General features: G+C 46.3%; 1 protein-coding gene across 3 annotated transcripts in view; it reads right to left on the reverse strand.

Moving 5' to 3' along the window:
* Positions 1 to 18936, reverse strand: part of LOC120371358 (intracellular protein transport protein USO1-like) — a 37355-nt gene extending 18419 nt beyond the window's left edge. For 2 of the 3 annotated variants that reach the window (XM_039487010.1, XM_039487012.1), the window contains exons 1-9: positions 18798 to 18936; positions 17670 to 17716; positions 14309 to 14473; positions 11795 to 11912; positions 9950 to 10000; positions 6181 to 6258; positions 5335 to 5391; positions 3783 to 3842; positions 1591 to 1652 (exon numbers count right to left, since the gene is read on the reverse strand). In XM_039487010.1, the coding sequence (XP_039342944.1) occupies positions 1591 to 1652; positions 3783 to 3842; positions 5335 to 5391; positions 6181 to 6258; positions 9950 to 10000; positions 11795 to 11912; positions 14309 to 14473; positions 17670 to 17716; positions 18798 to 18800 (641 nt within the window). In that variant the 5' untranslated portion in view covers positions 18801 to 18936. The remainder of the gene's footprint in view (positions 1 to 1590; positions 1653 to 3782; positions 3843 to 5334; positions 5392 to 6180; positions 6259 to 9949; positions 10001 to 11794; positions 11913 to 14308; positions 14474 to 17669; positions 17717 to 18797) is intronic. The other variant, XM_039487011.1, reaches the window with a different exon arrangement.
* Between the last annotated feature and the right edge of the window lie 3353 nt (positions 18937 to 22289).

Below are 22289 nucleotides of genomic sequence, written 5' to 3' on the forward strand. Positions count from 1 at the left end.
TCCATTAGCTGTACTGGCCATGAATGAATCCCAATTGCTCAGGGCAAATCAAACATTAAACACAATTGTTTTTAACCCCTGTAGTGTCATTACAAATGTGCACTTACCGGAGGTGCCTTCTCCACCTTCAGGGTATGGGAACAATAGGCCCTGGGAGGATATTGGCTCCAAGGTGAGGAAAAGGTCCCAGTGGCTGGGAAGAATGGATTCTCCACTTGCCTGCTGCGCATTCTCCTCCTCCTCCTCTTCTCAGCCACAAAATTCTCATCTCTGTTGCGTGAGGCTGCCACTTCGCAGGAGTCCACAGAGAGTGTTGGGATACTGGTAGGGTCCCCCCCTAGAAAGGCATGCAGTGGATCATAGAAGTGGCATGTCTGAGGCTCTGACCCAGTGCAACCATTTGCCTCCTTTGTTTTTTGGTAGGCTTACCTGAGCGCCTTAATTTTCATGCAGCACTGCTGTGCATCCCTGGCGTAGCCTCTCTCCACCACTCCCTGTGAGATTTTGGCATATATATCAGCATTTCTTCTGCAGGATCAGAGTTCTGCAGGCACAGATTCTTCTCTCCATATTGCAGTCAGATCCAGTGTCTCCTGTTCGCTCCATGCTGGAGCTCGTATACAATTCTGCATGGTCACCTGTGCTGCTGAGCTTGCCATGCTGACCAAACAGGAAATGAAATTCAAAAGTTCCCAGTGCTTTTCCTGTGTACCTTGCTAGTGCAACAGAGTTGAAAGTGCTGTCCAGAGCGGTCACATTGGAGCACTCTGAGATAGCTCCTGGAGGCCAATACCATCAAATTGCACAGCGCTGCACCTACAGTACCCCAAATTAGACCCAGGAAGGTCAATTTTAGCGCTACTCCCCTCATCGGGGAGGAGTACAGCAGTTGATTTTAAGAACTCTTTAGGTCAGTGGAACGGGGTTGGTTGTGTAGATGCATTCATTATAAAATCGACCTAATGCGCCTAAATTGACCTAACCTCATAGTGTAGACCAGGCCTAAGATCTAAAAGCATGAGTCTTTATGAAACCCAGATTGTTTAGCTCGAAGACTGCCATGGACTCATAAACCTCTATATGTGGTCTAACCACTAGAGGGGGAGAGTGAACCACACGGTGTTCACATGGGTTGGAAAGTAATGTCTGAGCTCAGTCTTTTTCTAATGAGACAGAATATTTGTACATGTAGTGGGACTATTTAGGCCTTGTACGTTCCAAGACACCAGAATGAATAGGTTAGCCATGACTGGTGGAGGGATTTGTCCATGCTGCAGGACACTTCTCTGCAGGTGTAATAAGCAGAGGTAACAAGCAGGCCTTCTGTGACCCTGGCCAATTCAGCCATCAAAACAGAAAGCCAGGAGGATGGGGTTAATGAAGCTTAGGCCTCATGTGATTACAAGTTTGACTCAGACCAGTCTAATAACCAATCACTTTCTTGAGCCTTTGCAGTACTGAGTACTTATAATTTAAATTCCTTACACAGGCTTACTCTCAACTTTGCATACAAAACTACTTTTCCCCATGTAATGCTCATCACTAAGACATTGGCCATAAAAAGCTTTGGTTTGCACCCAGCAGACTTACCGAGCCTTCTCCTCAGCAGCTGAGAGCTGGTCCTGAAGAGACTTCTCTTTATTCTGAAGAACCTTAGAAACAGCAAACCCATTAAATCACCCTTGCTTCGGTTTCTGTTTCACATATTTTATATCTCAACAGTTTAATTTTGTTCCATAAGATGCTGAGGGTATTTTCCCTACAGATCTGCTTCAAGAACAAGTTGGTTGCATTGGCTGGCAAAGCGAGGCTAAGCAGATGAATCAGACAAAAGACTAAACTCAGCGAACCCACATGGCTACAGTTTGGGTTTGGCAACAAGTAGTGGATGTTCAGTATATGACATTGTGGTACCTGGATCTCTGCAGAGAAAAGCGAAATCCCCAGAATGTTCTCTGGATTGGTTCAGAGCAATCCAGGGGCCAGGGTAGTTCCTCATGAAAGTAAATCAGCATCTCAGTGGCTTGCCCACCAAGTCCATGCCATGCTCAGCCCCTGCCTTCCAGCACTGCCCATCCAGGTGCAGTGTCACTCCTCACCCCGGAGAGGGGACCCTGGAAGCGGGAAGGCGGGGTAGATCACTGGGGGGAATCATCCAGGTGCAGGAGCCAGCCCCACAGCAGCAGTGAAGAGTAGCTGCCCCACCGTCCACTCAGGTTTGGCCCCACGACCCTCCATTATGATGGGAGGGTGGCATGTCCAAAACTGAGTGAGTGGTGTTGTGACCTGGTCCCTGGGGATCATGCTGACACTCAGAGAGGCCCTGCTGCCCCTCCTTCCTGAGTGGTGCTGTGACCCCCAGCACCAGGTTGCAATGCCACTCACTCAGTTTTAGTCCCATGGCACCTATATCATGATGGGCTGGTGGGGCAAACCTGAGTGGGCATTGGGGTGTAGAGCGCTGCTTCTCCTTGCTGCTGGCAATGGAAAGCACTGTACGTAAGGTGCACAACTGCGGGCACCACTCTTCTACACACTCAGGACTCAACTGTGCACATGACTGTGATGAGGTGTCTACTCCACACTCACCCTGCAGGGTTCTATGCAGGCCAGATATGCCAATTAACCAATTAGGCTGCTGATTAAGGAGGTTCACCTGGGCAGGAAAAGATGGGGCCTACAAAGTCCAGGAGCTGAAAGCAGAAGCTGCTGGGAAAAGGCAGACACTCCCAGGAGAAAGGGATGAGCGAGTGGGGACCGCAGGGTGTAGTCACTCCCTGGAAACAGGGTGGAGGCTCTGGGAGCTGATAGACCCAGGAAGATAAGGGGAACCAGTAGTAGGAAGCAGCCCAGGGATAGAGCAGTGAGGCCAGAAAAAGAGCTGAGGGCCGCTGGGCTGGAACCTAGAGAAGAGGGTGGGCCGGGTTCCCCTATCAGCCACTTGGCAAGTGGCACTGAGGCAGTGAATGGGAAGACTGCCTAAGACTACTGGGGAGCTAAATCCCCCCCGCAGAAGGGGGGAACATGGACAGTGACGCGGCTGGAGGGCCGAGCCATGAAGAGGATGCTGCGGATCCTGAGGCTGCGAGAGGGACTGCAGGTGGACAGCAGAGATGGAGTGACACTGTGAACTCTGGATGGGGAAAGCATTGGCCTCGAGCTAATCCACAGAGTACCAGGAGAATGCGCCAGTCCGGCGGTGAGTGATGCGCCCTGTGACAATGGCCATTGTAAAGTTTATAGGTTCAGCCATTATGGTGCTATTCTGTCACTCCCACTCTTCCCTTCACACCTCCCAAAATAGCAACAGTTGTTTACAGTGGGAAAAGGTGTGTTGTTACTATCCTAGAATGGCAGAAGCTTCTGAAGAGACCCTATCCCCACTTTCCAAAGTCCCTTTGGATGGACAGCAAGGCTCAAAAATTTTAGCCCAAAGACAAGTGTTGGGGAGAGCTATGATTATGTCTTTAATATGATTAAAGGCCCCAGCTGACATGGCAGCCTAGTCGTGCTAGGTACGGTTCAGACACGCAGCAAGAGACAACTCTTACCCCACTGAACTTAACATACCAATAGACAGGAGGACAATAGACAAATGAAGCACTGCACCCTCACCGTACAGATGGAGAACCAAGGGACACAGTAACAGAGCCAAAAAACAAACCCAGGTTTCTGGAGTGCTAATCCAGTGCCTTAATTACAAGATCCTGCTTCTTCTGTGTTACAGGTTGAATTATGTAAGACATGCTACCTTTAGCCACTTTATCATATGGAAGCTTTACCTGGATTACTGCCTCATATTCTTTTATGGATTCCTCCAATTCTCGGGCCTGGTGTTTCATCTAGAAAAATACATATTGAGGTATAATTTCATGTGGCCCATAGGCTACATTATTCCAATGCCATTTGTCTCAGGTTACCACTGAACAGTGCTACAGATAGCAAACTGCACCCAGTATGACAGCAGGAATTCAAGGTTCTTTACCCAGGAACGCTGGAGAGAAACAAATTTCCCTTTATGTTGCCTGTATGGCAGCATGTGCTCTTTAAGGTTACTATTGTGCAATGAGCTTTGTCTGCATGCAGTTCATTGCAGGATTGGGGCTCCAGGGTTTATTTTTACTACATAAGTGTCTGCTCCAAAGCCCACTGAATGGGTATTGCACTGACTTCAGTGGGCTTTGGAACAGGCCATAAAGTTCTAAATTATACAGATGAGAGGGTTGTGCCTAACCTTGTATAGAAAGAAATATGGGTGAATCTATTGTTTGTGAAAGGTGCTAGTTTGGTAGCCTTGAAGACTGTAGCCATCTGTGTATTCACACACACAAAGAAAATCAAAATACTTGGCATTATTAAATGCTAATAACAAGTGCAATAATTGCTACTTACTCACCCATCGTTGCTTAGAATTACTTTTTTTGCTAAATGAATCAGTGATTTTTAATTACAGGTGAATAATAAAGTAATGACTTGTTACTTGTGCTTACTAAGAATGACTGAAAAGCAATTGCTTGGGAATTATTAAATCACTTCTCAGTAATGCAAATATCTATACAGAATGAAAAATTATTTAAGCCCATATTGTTCCCTCCACAGCAGAGGTGATTCAAACTGGGCAGAACTCCTCTAGTGGGAATTTCTATTCTCCCAACCTTCAAGGAAAAACCAACATGTGAAATAATCAACAGCTGGTGCTGTAGGGACTCAAATGTGAAAAAAATCTCTGTGCAAACTTTTGATTAAATGTTTTTATATTTATGTTTCTAATGCTTGGTTCCAGTTATGCTTTGCAGAGTACTCCAAACATTCCTCTTCTTCCTTGGTGTCACATCCTTCAGATACACGTGGACTATTATTATACCCTTCCCCCCCAGTCCTTGTTGAGTCTAGCTATGTATATGTAAGCAGTCCAGTCCCTCGAGCCCCAAAATAGTTGTACTTGCTAGTCTCTGAATTCCTTTCAGTTAATCAAAAGCTTTCTAGTTGTGCTGTGAGATATGGCCCCTCCATACCATTTAGAAAGGAGCCTTCCAGTTCTGTGAAGTGATGCCTCTGAGTTTGCAGCCCAAAGTTGCACTGAGTTTTTATGCTAGATGACAAACAATGCTGTTGATTATTTTCTCTAGGTCTCATTCGGCTTTACCCACTTTCCAAAAATATCCTTCATATTGCATATCAGCTGTAGTAGCATGTATTGAAGGCCCAGCTAAGACCCTATCTACCTGTATATACACCCTGGATCATATTCAGCTAGTGATATTGAGTTGTCTATGCACTAACATGCCTCGCTAGCCTAAATAAATAATGCCTAGATAAATGAGTTTACTGTACCTTTCTGAAAATCTCATCTTCGACACCAGAAGCCAGTTTGCATTCCTGTAGCTTTTTCTAATAGGAGACAAACCTTCCATAAATATGTTCTGATAATACAACTTCCTGGCCAACAGTCCCTCCCCGGACCCCCAAAAATATACACTTCCATGCACCACTGTGGTTTCTGCTAGCCAAGGAAGGGAAGTCTTAAGCCCCCTCCTGAATCCATGGCACTGGTATGAGTACAGTGGTGCTACCTGCATGCTAGCTGATCTAGACACAGCTTTAGGTATCTTTATACTTTTTCTACAAAGTTCATATCCAGGCTGGTTCAGAAAAAAACTACCCAAAGCATCTCCAAAAGAATATTCACATGGCTAATTTCTCTCTTCAACTCTGGCATCAATTGCAATATTCTTGAGTAACAGAATAAGGGTAAAAAAAGGCTTGACTGATTATAGTGAGTCATTTGTTTCACATGCTTCCTTGATTTACATCTAACAAAGACATATAGGGCCACATCCTGAACTTGTGCGGCATCAGAGCTCAGTTGAAATCAATGGTGCTATGGCAATTTTTACAGGAATGGAAGAGCTGGGGCACAGGCTGAGAATTATAGAGGGCCTAGGGGAATGAGGTTCTCAATTCCCACTGGATTTCAGGGGGCATTGGGCACCTAAATCACTTGATCTGACAAAAATGACATTTACAGGCATCAAGTGCCTGACCCCAAACCACACTGAGGTCAACAGAAAGATTCCTACTGATTTCACTGGGTTGTGGGTCAGGCCCCCAATTCCTTTACATGAACTGGATCCTTTTGTGTTTCAAGCATTCCTCTTAATTGGATGCAGCTCTACTCACCCCTAGTTTGTGGACATCAGCCCAAAGCTGCATGTGGCTGCGCTGGCTGGCTCTTCTCGACACGGTCAATGATGAGTTCTGAAATCAGACGGTGCCATTGTACTTCATTTGCTGTAGGGCCAAATATCTTGCATGCAAGGAAAGTCATTACTCTTCCAACAAACGTTTCTGTTATGGGCTTGATCCTCATCTAAGCATAACTCCATGGAAGTCACTGGTGTATAAGAGGTGTGAGATTAGAATTTGGCCTTGATTCTCCTCCCGTTTACACTGGTCTGAATCAGGAGTAATTTCACTGATTTCACCAGAGTGGTAACAGGTGCCGATAAGAAGAAAATCAGGTCTATTATCTCTACTAGCACCAGGCCAGGTGGGACACTGGAGTAATTCAGACCATCCCAGCATGGAATTTTTCTCCAATTTCTCAGCTGTCAAAAGGGAAAGCGGAGATCCTTGGATGCTTTGCTTTCAGTGTAAATTACCTGCACCTGACACTCAGACTGGTATGTAATTGTCAATATGCATGATCTACAATATGTGGTAATGCCCTGTGGTCTCCATTGCTATTTGTAGGTACTGTCTTTAGGTGAAGACAAATTACTTCTACTGTTCTGATCCATTCCAGGGAGCTGAGGTGGAATGTAAAACACGTCTCTGCAGATGCACATACTATGGACAAAGGCTTGGGGGTAAAAATTCAAAAGCATCTGAATGACTTAGAAGCCAAAGTCTCTTTTTAAAAAGTGATGTAGGCACTTTACTGCCTTATTTGAACTGACTTTCAGGTGCCTAAGTGACTTTTAAAAATGGTACTTTTAAAAAAGTAGCTTTTGAAAAAATTTCCCTTTTAATTAAAAGGATGCAGTAATTAATTGCAATAAACAAATGAATGTAAAAGACATGTAAATATTCTTTGGGCAAGAGAAAAACTGAGGCCAGGTTTACACTAAAAAATTAAGTCAATCCAGCTCTGTTGCTCAAGAGCATGAAAAACCCACACCCGTAAGCGATGTAGTTCAGCTGACCTAGCCCCTTAACTTGACCCAGCTACCTCCGCTCAGGGAGGTGGATTAACTACAGTGATGGGAGAACCATCCCACTGATGTAGCGAGTGTTTACAATGATGCGCCACAGCCATGCTCCTGCCATGTTTCTAGTGACAACATTGCCTAAGAATGACTGTACTGCCCAGTGGTTAAGGCACTCCCCTCAGACATGGCAGACACAAGTCCCTGTCCCAATTAATATTTAAATATTTCTAAAAAGCAGAACAACATCAATTAAGATAATTATTTTTTTTAAAGTCCCTCCCAAATACCTCATGGCCCAGTGGTCTGGACACTCTCCTAAGACATGGGTTCAAACCCTGGCTTTATATCAGGCATGCAAATGTGAACCGGGGTCTCCCAAATCCTGGATGAGCGCACTAACCACTGGGCTAAAGGAGGGAAACAGTCTGAGTTTTTCATGGGAAAGGATGTAGGCACCTCACTGCAGCACAGGGTTCATGGCTGTGAACCCCACGCAGAGATAGGTACTTCCCTTCAAACTGGGTTTAAGCATCTAAGTCCTTTGAAAAGGTGTGGCTTAGGCTTCAACCTTCCCCCTGGCACTTCATAATGGCTGTCTTAGGGGGCTCCCCACTCTGCGTGTGAGCCTTGGTGTATCCTATTCTCAGGTGCCTAGCTCCCCCCAGGCATTGTACAGGGAGCCTGGGCTCATAGCTCGGGCCTGTGGATTCCACCAGGTGACAGTGCCTAAAAATTAGGTGCTGCAATGCTGAGTTTAAGTCTCTTACGACCTAAACCCACAAGACAAAGAGTGGAAGAAAGGAGGGATTATTACCCCATTTTATAACTAGGGTCTTGAGGGCAAGAAAAATCAGGTGACTGTTTCAAAGTCACATTGGGAGTCTATAAAAGAGCTGGAATTGACCCAGGTTTCCAGATCTCTGCCTTAATCAAAAGACCATCCTTCCTCCCTTAAGAGGAGAGGATGGGTAGCCAAAAGCTATTAGTATGTTTGCTATCAAAGTCCATCCTAGTGAAGAGAGCAGGCATTGGCAGTGGTGAGCTGGAGCAGGTTCCCACAGGTTCCCAAGAACCGGTTGCTAAAATTAGACCTCCGTGGAGAACCGGTTGTTAAAGGGCCAGGGAGTGGGCAAAGAACTCCGGTCCGTGGGCCGGATCATCCTGTTGCTCCCAGGATTCCCAGCTGGGGAGGCTGAGGCTCCCCCAGCCCTTCCCCCGCTTCCCCCCAGCTGCAGCGTGGCCAGCCGCTGGTATCAGCTGGACAGCTCAGCTGAGCTCCGGAGTCGTCCTGCTGCTTTGAGCTGCCGGCACGGTAAGGGGGGAGGGGGCTGCAAGCTCTAGGCAATTTGCCCCAGGCCCTGCAGGGGCCCCCGGCCCCACAAGTATGTCTCCCCCTGCCCCGGCCCCTCCCCCGCTGCCCTCCTCTTAAATCAGAACTTTTTATAGGGAACCGGTTGTTAAGATTTTGGCAGCTCATCACTGGGCATTGGTAATACTCAGGATATAGCCACGTCATAGTGAACAATAGCACACCCTGCTCTGGAGGACCATGTCCTGTAGGGCAGAGGCTAAAGGGTAGCAATAATTCCCAGCAGGCTTTACATATGCAAGATCTTGCAAAAGCTAAGCCAGATTCTGTAGGATTCATCAGACCAAGCTTCCCCTGAGGTCAAAATTCACTTTGATGTCAACATGGAAAGGAATGATTCAGGACAGCAGTATTTGATCTAATATGGTGCCCGATTCCCCCCTGCCTTGCACTTTGTGCCATCCTTGACACTTGTGCAATGTAGATGTAAAATGCACCTGTTCTGATCTGATGGTGTTTTAAACCCACTCAGAGGTGTCAATGACAACCCAAGGTGTAAGGCATGATGGAATCAACCTTGGGGACTGAAAGGAGAGCAGCAAACTGGGTATTCCGAATTATGAAGGGCATCAGGAACACTGTTCTAATCCTCCTTTTTAACCAATCCCTGACTTCATCAAATAAAAGGACAGCAAGCATCTAGCTCAGATTCCATTGACACCAGGGGAGAATATTCACAGCAGGGAAGGCCAGGTGGTTTGGTAGCTAGGGTGCTGGAATGGGAGTCAAGAAAGCTAGGTTTGATTCCCATGTAGGCTGCGGATGTGCTGTGTAACCTTGCGGAAGTTACAGAATCTATGTGCATTAGTAAGATGGTGTGGTGAAGGTGAAATCCATTAATGCTTGTGAGGGTCTCAGATACCATGGTGATGCAGGCCATATAAGTAGCTACATAGATCCCTAGCTTTATATTGGGATATCTCCATTGACTTCAGTGGAGTTACACTGTGCAAATCCAAAGTAAGTGAGATCAGACTCTGTCATGAATACTGAAACACTGTGGCTGGATCTTAAAAAAGACGTAATAACTGTGTGATCAGCAGTCACATTTGTGGCGATACAAGCTAATACAATCAGCTAATCAGCCTTCACACCCTTGGGGAGTGGTGGTGGTGGGTAGCTCCCTGTATCTGGGGAATGGAAGGTGGTATAGAATGAATGGTACAAGGCAGAGGGGGCCCATTTCATTTCATTTGCGAACACAGCTCAGCACATTGCTGTGCACGATTTCCTCCAAACCTCTTAGGTGCATTCCTGGATTGTGTTACATCTCATGGTTTTATACATACATGCTGACAAGTTGTTTATCTTTTGTGCTAGAGTGAAAAGGAAACAGTCCCAAGGGGCATGATCCGCTTTTCCTACATACCTCGTCCGATAGCATGAGAAGCCTCAAATGTAAATCTTCATTGTCCTTTTCCTGTGGGAGGAACAAATATTCCTTGATTGAAATGCAAAGGGCTTGCCGCTGGCTCTGTGGACTGGATATGGTGGCTGTGCAAGCTGACATTTCAAATATAATGGTGATGGGGTATATAAACCCCACATTAGTTAACAGGAGCCTGAGCCCAATTAACTCACCCACTTGCACCATGAGGGAGGGCCAGGCTGAAGATGAAGCCCAGATGAGGAAAAGATGGGTGGTACCATAAAAAGAGGAAGGCCAGAGCAGAAAGGGATTGCTGGGAGAGAGGGAAAGCTCTGTAGTTCCTCTCTTGGCACTAGAGAGGGGAGAGGCTGGGAGGGGCAAAGCGGAAGCCTGGGCAGAGTTAGCTGATCCTTGGGATCCTCACCTGAGTAGAGAATTCTGGCAGGAGGCCAGGAGAGACACAGAGCAGCCTCTGGGGTGCAGCAGGCTCTGGTGGTGAACCCTGATAAAAGGGCAGGATCTAGATTTCCAGGGAGGGAGCCCTGGGAGGTGTTCAGTGGAGGAAAAGAACAAGGGAAACTTATGAGGAATGACAGGTCAAGCCTGAGGAGGGAAGAAGTTGGGTTAAGCTGTACTCTTGGGAGTAGCCAGGGAGCAGCTCTGTGAGTTCTGGCCCTGAAAGAAAGCTGAACCTAGGACATCTCTGGGAGAGACCTGCTGATGGGCTAAGGTAGGAAGATGTCCAGGGAGGCTGCAGTAAGGAGTCTGTTAGAGCAGCTCCTGGCTGCTGGTACCCTGGGCTAGATCCCGGTGTTGTGGGAGGGTCTGGGTTCCCCTACCAGCCACAGGGGAAGGTGGGATGAGTCCCCTGATGTAAGGGGAGGTGGGTGATTAAAAGCCTGAGAGAAAGGTGTAAGGGCTGCAGGGCTGAAGAGCATTTGTAGGAACATTGGATTCTTATTTGTGGTTCTGTTACCCCAGAATGGGTGGAACTAAAGCATAACTTGGCCAGAGGGCTGAGTTGCGAGAAGAGGAGAGACCACCGCAGGACTGGAGCAGCTGTCTGCTGAGGGTGCTAGAGAAGAGCTGCTATGCCATACCATGCCACAAGGGGGCATGCCAGTGGTGAGTCAACCCTCCTAAATAGAGTGTGGTATTTTGTTAGTTGTACAATACGGATGTTGCTCTGAGCTGCATCTGCCTAGGGTGGGGTTCCTTGCACCTTCCTCTGAAGCATCTGGTGCTAGACACTATTGGGCCTATTGTTACCCTGCTTGCCAATGTTGAACTAACCAGTTAGTTTGTTGCTTTCTGTTGGATTCCTCTGAGTTTCCAAAATAACACATACAGATACAACTTGTGGGATGGGACAAAAAAACATCATCGCTCTGATGTGAAAGTAAGGATGGGGATCACACTCTCTGGTCTGAGACAGGAGAATCAGAAACTTTGTATAGAGATTTTAATAGCAAAATACACACTTTCTGAGAGAAATCTGTTTTTTTCTTCTCCTTTAGAATCACTGCATTTGAATTTTGCACTGAAATCCACCTGATTATTTTACTTGCTTTCATTCTCATTTTCCAGGACATCTCATACCCATATGTTCTAATAAAATTAATCTCAGAGACTTTATTTCTAAAACTACAGCAATAATAATAATAATAATCTGTTTTATTATTGAGATATATTCTTCTATTGGGTACCACTTATAATTGTTGCTGTTAATAATAGCATAGTGTCCTAAAAGAGTAATCTACACAATAATAAAATTGTTGTTGTTGTTAATCTTATTGAAATAAGAAATGTGGAATAATTCCATTATTAGGTACAATATAACACTACCAGTTTCCTGAGGTAAAGTTCCTTTTGTGAGGCTGACTCTTGCTCCTCCTCCAGAGTTTTCTTGGCTGTTTGGATCTCTGCTTCTAAAAGCGTTTTCATGGTTTCTGCCTGTTTTATTCTGTATGCATCAGAAGGGGAAAAAAAACTCAAGACAATAACATTTTAATCCAAAGATTGCTAATATAGCAGTTTACTACAGATTCTCAAAGGCTGAGCTAGATTGTGAATCCCTGGCTGACATTTATTTATTCATTTCAGGTTATCATTGGTGCTTCTGACTCTTTCAGCATACTTTAAAGGTGGGGTTTTCAGAAGTACCCAGGTGATTTAGGAGTACTAGTGCCATTGACTTTCAACCTCAAATGTAAGTCTATGAAGCAGCAGTTCCCAAACAGTGGGTCATGACCCCCAAAGGGGTGGCACCATCAGCAGATGAGGTCGTGCGCTGAGGACCCAATTTTGCTCCACACAGCATGACCTTGCATGCGAGGTCATGATGTATGGAGAATGCCATTTTCCCTACAAAATGGCATCCTTTCTGCTGTCTGGGGTCCCCAGAGGAAATAGTTCATTAAAATGGAGTTGAGCCAGCAAAAAGTTTGGGAACTCCTGCTATACAGCATTGGGCATACACAATGAACAACAGGGGAGAAAAGGAACCAACCAATCATGGGCAGGGATGTCATATACTATGGGGAAAGACAGGCAGTTGCCTCCCACCAAAAAAAACTTTTCATAGGTCTATCTACTCTATTATACCTTCCACTTTTTGCACTCTCCCTCTCACCCAGACTTTCACCGTGGTCATTAGGAAACAATAATTGTCTAGCTTTTCTTTTTTGTGATGCTATTTGGGATGGAGAATGTTCTGTTTGCTGCCACAGCTTTGCCTGCTCCTGGAATTTTGGTGAAATTCTGCCTGGAATAATGGACTGTCAAGATGATGTATTGCTAACCTGAATTGAAGTCATGAACATGTATGCACATGGAAGGAGAAAAAGTGTAATAGATGGCTTGGTGTGAACATATCTCCCCTGTTGAGCTGCGGGATAGCTGGGACAAATTTGAGTGGTATTCAGACCAGGCATACAGGGGTGCAATGCCGCTCAGGTTGGCCCACTCACCTCTCCATCATGACATGGGCAGTCAGGCCAAACTTGAGTGGCACTGCGGGCCCATGCACCAGGTCACACACAATGCCACTCATCACTCAAATTCAGGCTGTGCTGGGCAAGTGCAAAGTGGGCACTGACAGCGAATAGAGCCTTTGGCGAGCCAGGATCGGGAGGAGCCACCCCAGCCTAGCTAAGAGCAGAGCACTGAGCTGGCGGGGGAGGAAAGGGGGCAGGTGCCAGTGAGTGACCAGGCGGGGCCTGGGGGTGTGGGTGAAGGGCTGAGAGTGAGTTGTTGGGGGTCTATGGCTGAGTAGGGAGTGTTGGGGGCAATGGGGTGAAGAGTTCAGTGCAGTGGAGAAGAGTTGTGCGGGATGTTGGGGTGTAGGGTGAGCTGGGGGACTAGGGGACTTTGGGGACTATGATGTTGGGGTTAAGCAAAATTTCTGATTTGGGAATTGGGAAGGGGGCCCCTAACCTATTCTTGCCCCAGGATCCTCTGGGGTCTTTTTATGTGCTGACACTGAGTGAATATTCAGAATCACTTGAACCCAGGTCGCCTGTTCTGCTAGGGAGCCTGCAGCCAGGCTGCTCTGCCTGGAAGCCAGAGGGCAAGGCCAGGGAACCCTAGGAATGTGAAGGGGGCAGTATCCTTAGAGCCATAGCTGGGGTCCAGTGCTGACTCTGCTGGTTCAGGAAGGTGGCAATGGGATTGTTCTGCCTCCGCCAAGATGAATCAAGTCCAAATGTCATTTTGGCAACTTGTCAATAACCTGTAAATAACAGGGGTTAGGAAGAAACTTTCCATTTCTGCCCATAGCAGGGGTTCTGCCTCCTTTCTCTGAAGCACTTGGTACTGGTCTGATGCAGTGTGGTAAGTAAGTCACTGGCAGAGGCTCATCCATGGAATAGAACAATACTGATGGTTAATGGCAGGGGCGGGGAAACTGCAGCCCAACCCCTGCATCATTTCATGTTTCCCTTCCCTGTGATTTCAAGTAATCACTTAGAAGCTTAACTCTGAAATCTGTGCCCTACCAGAGCTGATCTCTTGCATGCTATGCATGCAACTCCAGGTACTGTGGTGTGTTGCTCGGAATTGATGGGCTGATGGCCTGAAATTCTAGTTGTGCAGATCAGTGAAATATGTACTTAGAGAAATGTGAGTTACCAAGAAATACTCTGCAAATGAATACAAGGACATGAAAGGCAGGGGGCAATGATGGGCCAGTTGACCTAGACAACTTCTACTTACTATATTCCCAAATCTTTCCCCTTATCTTAGCTCATCAGGGAAAGTGCAAATCTGGTCTTGCTCAAGAGTGTTAGAGTTGTTGACATCCTTGGACATGTCATCAGTGGACGGGATGTTCATTTAAAACCCCAGGCTGTTTGCCTTTACCTGCTGAGCTCGGCTTCCATGCTGCTCATGGCTTTTTCTACATCTCCAATGCTAGTTTTGATGTTGTTCCCTTCCTTACATAGACTTTGAAGTTGCTCTTTCAGTAGCATGTTTATGTGTTGGGACTGGAAGACTGAGTCACCTTCTGCTGCTATCCAGATGTCCCTAGCACAGGTACAAAAAAAATTTTCAGTGTCAGAAAAGTCTACCCCATTCAGATACCATGCTGATGAGGGTAGAGTAAATGCCTAGACCATGGGTTCTCAAACTTCATTGCACCATGACCCCCTTCTGACAACAAAAATTACTACACGACCCCAGGAGGCGAGACCGAAGCCTGAGCCCACCCAAGCCCTGCCAAAGCCCAGGCCCCACCACCCCGGGTGTGGGGACCAAAGTCAAAGTCCAAGAGCTTCAGCTCTGGGTGTGGGGTCTGTAACCTGAGCCCCATCACCCAGCACTGAAGACCTCAGGCTTCGGCTTCAGCCCTGGGCGGTGGGGCTCAGACTTTGGCTTAGGCCCCAGCAAGTATAATGCCAGCCCTGGTGATCCCATTAAAATGGTGTGACCCACTTTGGGGTCCTGACCCACAGTTTGAGAACTGCTGGCCTAGAGATATAGGGAGATGCATTTGATTACATTCCAGAGGTGAGATTTTTCCAAAGCACCTAAGCAACATAGGCGCATAAGTCCCTTTGATGTGTTCTCCTATACCACATGGGTACTTTGAAAATCCCACTCTGGTACTTTAGAAGGGAATCAGTGTGACCTCTGAGATTCAAGGACATGGGCACCAGATATGTGATGGCCTAACCAGCCCCTGGATGATCAGTGAAATGACAGAATAGAATCTCTATGTGTTCATGAAGCTGCCCTCAGTGCTGGTGGGAACTCTGAGGGGAAAACCTGGGCAGCTGATGGCACCCAGGGAGATGGGAATGGTGCTGAGATAGTGTTTGTGTGAATGAGTCATTGAATGAGGGAGGTGTTAGTGGCTGTTTTGCTCTCCTGGAGGTGCTGACCCCACGAATCTCACCCCACCCCACTTTCAGGGTTCTGGGAAGAGACTAGAGTTGAGGAGTGAGAAATGAAACTCAGGGGGCACGGGAAGGGGATGAGGGAATAATACCAATAGCCTTGGGCGAGGGGGGGATGAGAAATGTTGGGGCCCTAAGGTGAGGGATGGAAAGAGACTGGTCACCTGTGGGGGTAGGGTGAAAAGAAAGGCTATGAGTGAAGGGAGAGAAATGTGGTGGCCAGAGGAGCAGAGTGGGAGGTGAGAGGAGGAGGAAGATACAGAACAAAAGAAACAAAGACAGTGTGTAGAGAGGCGCCAGGGCACGGGAGAGGTGAGGGAGGAGGAGGAGGAGGAGAGGAGAGCGACCACCAGCCGAAGAAAAACAGCTCACTGCCAGAAAGTATAATGCCTCTTATTCGTTCAGGCTCCTAATTTTAATGGCATTCATTTCTACTCTTCACACAGCACCAGTGGTGTGTTAGGGCCTCTAAAGACCTGTATGAAGAAACAGGGCAACAGCCGCTGGGAAACTCTTCCCCTGGCAGTGGGGCTGGCTGTGGAGACTTCATAATACCTACTGCAATAGCTGTGAAACCTCTAAAATGATGTAACAACTGCATGTAACAACTGCATGTTAGGCAGTAGGAGGCTTCCTTTTCCCAACAGGTGGTTGCTAGGACACCCTGAGGTTCCCTACCAATCACATGGGGCATTATGGAGTGTCTGGGTTCCCAGCTGAGTGGAGCTGGCAGAGGGAGGAGGAGTCTCCCCCTTTGCCCTAGGAGGTACTTCCCTATGGAGGAGCAGGCACATCCTTCTCCCTGCCTATTGAGGGGTGTGGGACCTGTGTACTGGTGGAGAGTCACCATGACCACAGGGTGACCTCAGTAGACTGGCGCAGAAGACATCAGAAGTAAGGTGGAAGGATCTCAGAGTCTGCAGTGTATGGGGGCTATCAGTGGAGCTCCTGTGGGAACAGCAAGGGTGTAGGGGGGAGCTGTGATGATCCAGTCCAGGTTATTGGCCTTCATCTGAACCTTGGCTGAGGTTGGCACACACACTGGAACCCAAACTCCCCCTGATTGTGGGGGGCTTCTGTGAATTTGGCCCTAATCTCAGTAACTCCATCACTGAGGCACCGTAGGCAAAACATAGACTGTATTTTCCCACAGAAGACCTTTTAAATAATACTGAGGTTCTATGGCTGTGTGGTCACATGGGCAGTGAATGCACACTGTGCTAGATAACTGTACCTGTAGCCATTTATACCACTCCAATGGCCAAAGCAAGGCCACACTGTTCTGTTAGTGTGTCTGGCCCTGACTTGGAGCCAAGAGATGTGGAGTCTCTATAGCGTTCAATCTTTGGTCTCCCTTTTGAGACTGCTGCCAGATTTGGAAAATTCACGTTAGTTATGGTTCTGTGGACACCTATCCCCTGAGACCTAGTGTGAGAACTCCAAGGCCTCAGATAGCAACACATTTTATGCACTACCTGTCCAGGTGGAGTTTGCGCTGTTGATCTTCATTTGAAAGATGCTCTGAACCACTACATAATCCCCCAAACTATCCCATAATCCATATTCTTTATAAAGGCTTGTGTCCGCATAGTTGCTAGGAGACGTAAGTGCAGTCTGAAACATGGCTACTTAGGCACTTCAGACAACAGACAAGAAAATTGTAAAGTGCCACAGCAGCTGCTGCATATGCTGAACAGAAATGTGGACTATGACTTCTTGGCTAGCTACCTGTGATTATGTTATATCCAAGATATAGATGGCTAGTTAATAATGTTCAGTTATAAATTTGACTGTGTGCACACTGAACTATGTCCAGACTGACACTTCACTTCTCTACAGTTCGGATCTAATCTATTGTAGAAGGGGGATGCCACTAAAAATATGAATCAAAGGCTCTTAAACACTATGGAGACCATCAGTTAATGGAATGATAAGCATGGGGTACAAACCTCTAAATAGAATAGTTTTTATATATCACAAGTGAAAAGGGGCAAGGCATTTAATTTAACTAATAGGATTGAAGTATGCAAATGAACAGATAACAGGGAGGAGAAGATACGAGAGATGTAGATCATTAGTGATTTACCTACACTATCCCAGTTTCACTGGGTGTGATGAAAAAATCCCACCCCTGGACAATGTGTGGCAGAGGAGATAAAGGAGAGGAGTGAATGAGAGGATGGGGAAAACATGGTGAGAAGGCAGGATAGAATCAATCATGAGCTCACTGTGACAGCCAGATTTGTACAACAGTGCCAAAATGGCTTGTTTGGAGGTTAACAAAGTTCAGCTTTAGCACAATAACCCAAAGGGGTGCCACATACCAGCAATAATCTGTTTCCTCACTGGCAGCTGGAGAAGTTCCAGAAATCTGCAGGCAACAATAATTTACTTTTAATACTTTTAAGCTAGAAATGGCCTTGATATAAAGTCTCATTCTCCCATGGTGTACGTGCAGTAAGGCAGCATGGACCAGGGCCTAGGCAATTAGCCTGGGGCTTTGGAAACTGGGGTCCTATTCTTGACTCTACCACTGTCCTGCTGTGACCTTAAGCAAGTTACTCCATCACCTTGTGTCTCTGTTTTCTTGCCCTGTCTGGGTGGTTGGTTTAGACTCTGAGCCCTTCAGGATGGTCTCTGTGTATCTGGTGCCTATCACAACAGAGCTCTGAACTTGGTTGGGGCCTGTATTTGCTACTGGAATATAAATAATAGGAACAATGCATGTACTTCCCAGACCTAAGACAAATAAATCAGATGATGACCCTCTTTCCATTCAGTTGTTCCCATCTGTACCTACATTTCACCTCCTGCTATCCTCGTCTTCCTTTTACGTTTTAATGCACTTTTGGTTCCTATTGTATTTTCCTCCCTTCCTTTCTTAACCCCTTGCCACAGCTGATGTCTTCTTCCATATTCTTTCCCTCATCTATCCAGTCATTCACTCATTCACTTCCTGCACAAGACCACCTCCAGTGTAGGACTTCCTCCTTCACCGACTCTCTGCCATGCCCACCTTGCCCTTACACTCCGTTGGCTGCCTTTCTCCTTTTTAACCTCCTGAAAGCACCAGCACTTCTCCATCCCTTATTACTTCATCCTATTGTATGGACTCCCCACTTGGCCAGCCATGCCCCTCCCTGAGCCTGCTCTGCTACGACCTTCTGCCCCACTTCCCCTCATGCTTTCCCACTTTGTGAGTTAGATGTTGTCAAGAACACTTTGCCCATCAGAATGCCTGTCCCAGTGATGCACGTAGAAGCTGAACAAAGCATGTAGGATACACAGGAGTCCAGGAGGCAATCTAGAGGGGAAGATATGCTGAGATGTATCCTACTGGATGAAAAATGATGTGATTCCACCATGTCACAATATTCAAACTCACAGTCCATTTTGGACTTTTTTTTTTTTTACTATCCTGGAAGCATTATGCAAGACATGGACAGACTTACCATACTGCAGTGCCACAAGTCAGTCAGTAATTTCCAGTGTTATCTTGTTTTCAGTCATGTCATTATTTGGCAGCAATAATTCAGAAACAGGTTTTGCCACATTTTCCCAATGGCTCAGCTTAGTGTCTGAGTAATAGCAATAGCTAAAATGTGTCTGGTACTTGACCATGTGTGTCTCTGCTTGCTAACTGTGAGCCTGTGAGGTCACAGAGGGCTTGACAACTCTCCAGTGAACAGCCTTTTGGGCTGGCATATGAGAGTTTACAACAGGTCTGTTCCAAAGGGTAAGAATTATTTTCCTTATTATTCGTATTGCAGTAGTGTGAGGAGCACCAATCATGTATCAGGACCCCGTGGTCTTGGATTCTATACACACATGAATTAATTAATGGGATGAAATTGGAGGGACCAGATAATCTTCATCCAAGAATATTAAAGGAACTGGCACATGAAATTGCAGGGCCATTAGCAAGAATTTTTAATGAATCAGTAAACTCGGGTTGTACCGTACGACTGTAGAATTGCTAACATAGTTCCTATTTTTAAGAAAAGGAAAAAAAGTGATCTGAGTAACTATAGGCCTGTTTGTTTGACATCTGTAGTATGCAAGGTCTTGGAAAAAAATTTGAAGGAAAAAGTAGTTAAGGACATTGAGGTCAATGGTAATTGGGACAATACACAACATGGTTTTACAAAAGGTAGATTGTGCCAAACCAACCTGATCTCCTTCTTTGAGAAGGTAACAGATTTTTTAGACAAAGGAAATGCAGTGGATCTAATTTACCTCGATTTCAGTAAGGCATTTGATACGGTTCCACATGGGGAATTATTAGTTAAATTGGAAAAGATTCAGATCAATATGAAGATTGAAAGGTGGATAAGGAACTGATTAAAGGGGAGACTACAATGGGTCATACTGAAAGGTGAACTGTCAGGCTGGAAGGAGGTTACTAGTAGAGTTCCTCCGGGATGGGTTGTGGGACCAATCTTATTTAATCTTTTTATTACTGACCTTGGCACAAAAAGTGGGAATGTGCTAATAAAGTTTGCAGATGACACAAAGCTGGAAGGTATTGCTAACACAGAGAAGGACTGGGATATCATACAGGAAGATCTGGATGACCTTGTAAACTGGAGCAATAGTAATAGGATGAAATTTAATAGTGAAAAGTGCAAGGTCATGCATTTAGGGATTAATAACAAGAATTTGGGTTATAAATTGGGGACACATCAGTTGGAAGTAACAGAGGAGGAGAAGGACCTCAGAGTATTGGTTGATCACAGGATGACTATGAGTCGCCAATGTGATATGGCCGTTAAAAAAGCTAATGTGGTTTTAGGATGCATCAGGTGAGGTATTTCCAGTAAAGATAAGGAGGTGTTAGTACTGTTATACAAGGCACTGGTGAGACCTCATCTGGAATACTGTGTGCAGTTCTGGTCTCCCATGTTTAAGAAGGATGGATTCAAACTGAAACAGGTACAGAGAAGGGCTACTAGGATGATCCGAGGAATGGAAAACCTGTCTTATGAAAGGAGACTGAAAGAGCTTGGCTTGTTTAGCCTAACCAAAAGAAGGTTGAGAGGGGATATGATTGCTCTTTATAAATATATCAGAGGGATAAATATCAGGGAGGGAGAGGAATTATTTAAGCTTAGTACCAATGTGGACACAAGAACAAATGGATATAAACTGTAAAAGCAGCAAAAAGAAGTGGTGGCACCTAGACTAACAGGCGTTTTTGCAGCGCATGAGGGTGAATACCCACTTCTTCAGATGCATACTTCTTGCATCTGAAGAAGTGGGTATTCACTCATGCTGCAAAACGTCTGTTATACAGATCCAGACTAACACGGCTACCTCTCGGATATAAACTGGACACTGGGAAGTTTAGACTTGAAATTAGATGAAGGTTTCTAACCATTAGAGGAGTGAAGTTCTGGAACAGCCTTCCAAGGGGAGTAGTGGGGGCAAAAGACATATCTGGATTCAAGACTAAGCTTGATAAGTTTATGGAGGGTATGGTATAATCGGATAGCCTAATTTTGGCAATTAATTGATCTTTGATTATTAGCAGGTAAATATGCCCAATGGTCTGTGATGGGATGTTAGATGGGGTGGGATCTGAGTTACTACAGAGAATGCTTTCCTAGGTTCTGGCTGGTGAGTCTTACCCACATGCTCAGAGTTTAACTGATCGTCATATTTGGGGTTGGGAAGGAATTTTCCTCCAGGGCAGATTGGCAGAGGCCCTGGAGGTTTTTCGCCTTCCTCTGCAGCATGGGGCATGGGTCAATTGCTGGAGGATTCTGTGCACCTTGAGGTCTTTAAACCACGATTTAAGGACTTCAATAACTCAGACATAGGTTAGGGGTTTGTTACAGGAGTGGGTGGGTGAGATTCTATGGCCTGCATTGTGCAGGAGGTCAGACTAGATGACCATAACGGTCCCTTCTGACCTTAAGTCTATGAGTCTATGACAGAGAGTTACCCGAGGTCAGTTAGGATCAGCTGATTCCAACTAAGGGCTACCTGAGACCTTTTTAAACCCTCCCCTGTTGGGGAGAGAGGGGGGAAGTCAAGCTGCCAGTGGGTGAGGAGCAGCAAGACAGCAAGCCTCACCAGGAGGGGAGGCTACATTCCCTCCCATGAGGGAGAAAAACAAGCCTAGAAGATTGGCTGAGAGAAGGAGTGTACTGCCCCTGTGCAGCCAAGAGGGACTGTTTTACTCCAAGTCCATCTTGCCAAAGCTATAAACAGCTGAGGCTGGTGAGACCAAGAAGGTGCCTTGCCACACCTGGTGTCAGAGGTGGGAAGCTCTGATTGAGACTTTGTAGCAAACCATTTCAGGGCAGGGTAAATCACCCCCAATGAAAAGGGAAAAAAATGGAGGATGTAGTGAAGGCGTTGGTGCAGGCCACCGTGGCCCAACAAGAGGCTACCAGGGTTCAGATGGCTACCCAGCAGGAGTCAGTGCAAATACAGCAGGAGATGAATCAATTACTGATGAGCCAGGTGGCCCAGGATCAAGCCACCCTGCATGAGGTTCTGAATCAGGTAAAGGCTCTGACCACCCTGACGCACGGTCCCCATGGGACCCGACCCCTGCGGGCCTGCAGCTACTTACACAAGATGATGATGGATGATGACATAGAGAAATATCTCCTTGTGTTCAAGAGAACTGCCCTGCGGGAGGCTTGGCCCCAAGACCAGTGGGCCAGTATCCTGGCTCCTTTTCTGTGTGGGGAGGCTCAGAAGGTGTCTTTTGACATGACGACAGAAGCAGCTACAGATTACCCCCAGCTGAAGGCAGAGACCCTGGTGAGGTCTGATGTGACGACAGCTATAAAAGCCCAGCAATTCCACGAGTGGAAATACTGGGACAGCAAAGCACCGAGGTCCCAGCTGTTTGATCTGATCCACCCAACCCAAAAGGGGCTGTGCCCTGAGACCCATGGCCTGGAGAAAATTGTGGAAATCATAATTTTGGA

The sequence above is a fragment of the Mauremys reevesii genome, linkage group 9 (assembly GCF_016161935.1).
Source record: "Mauremys reevesii isolate NIE-2019 linkage group 9, ASM1616193v1, whole genome shotgun sequence".
NCBI lineage: Eukaryota > Metazoa > Chordata > Testudines > Geoemydidae > Mauremys > Mauremys reevesii.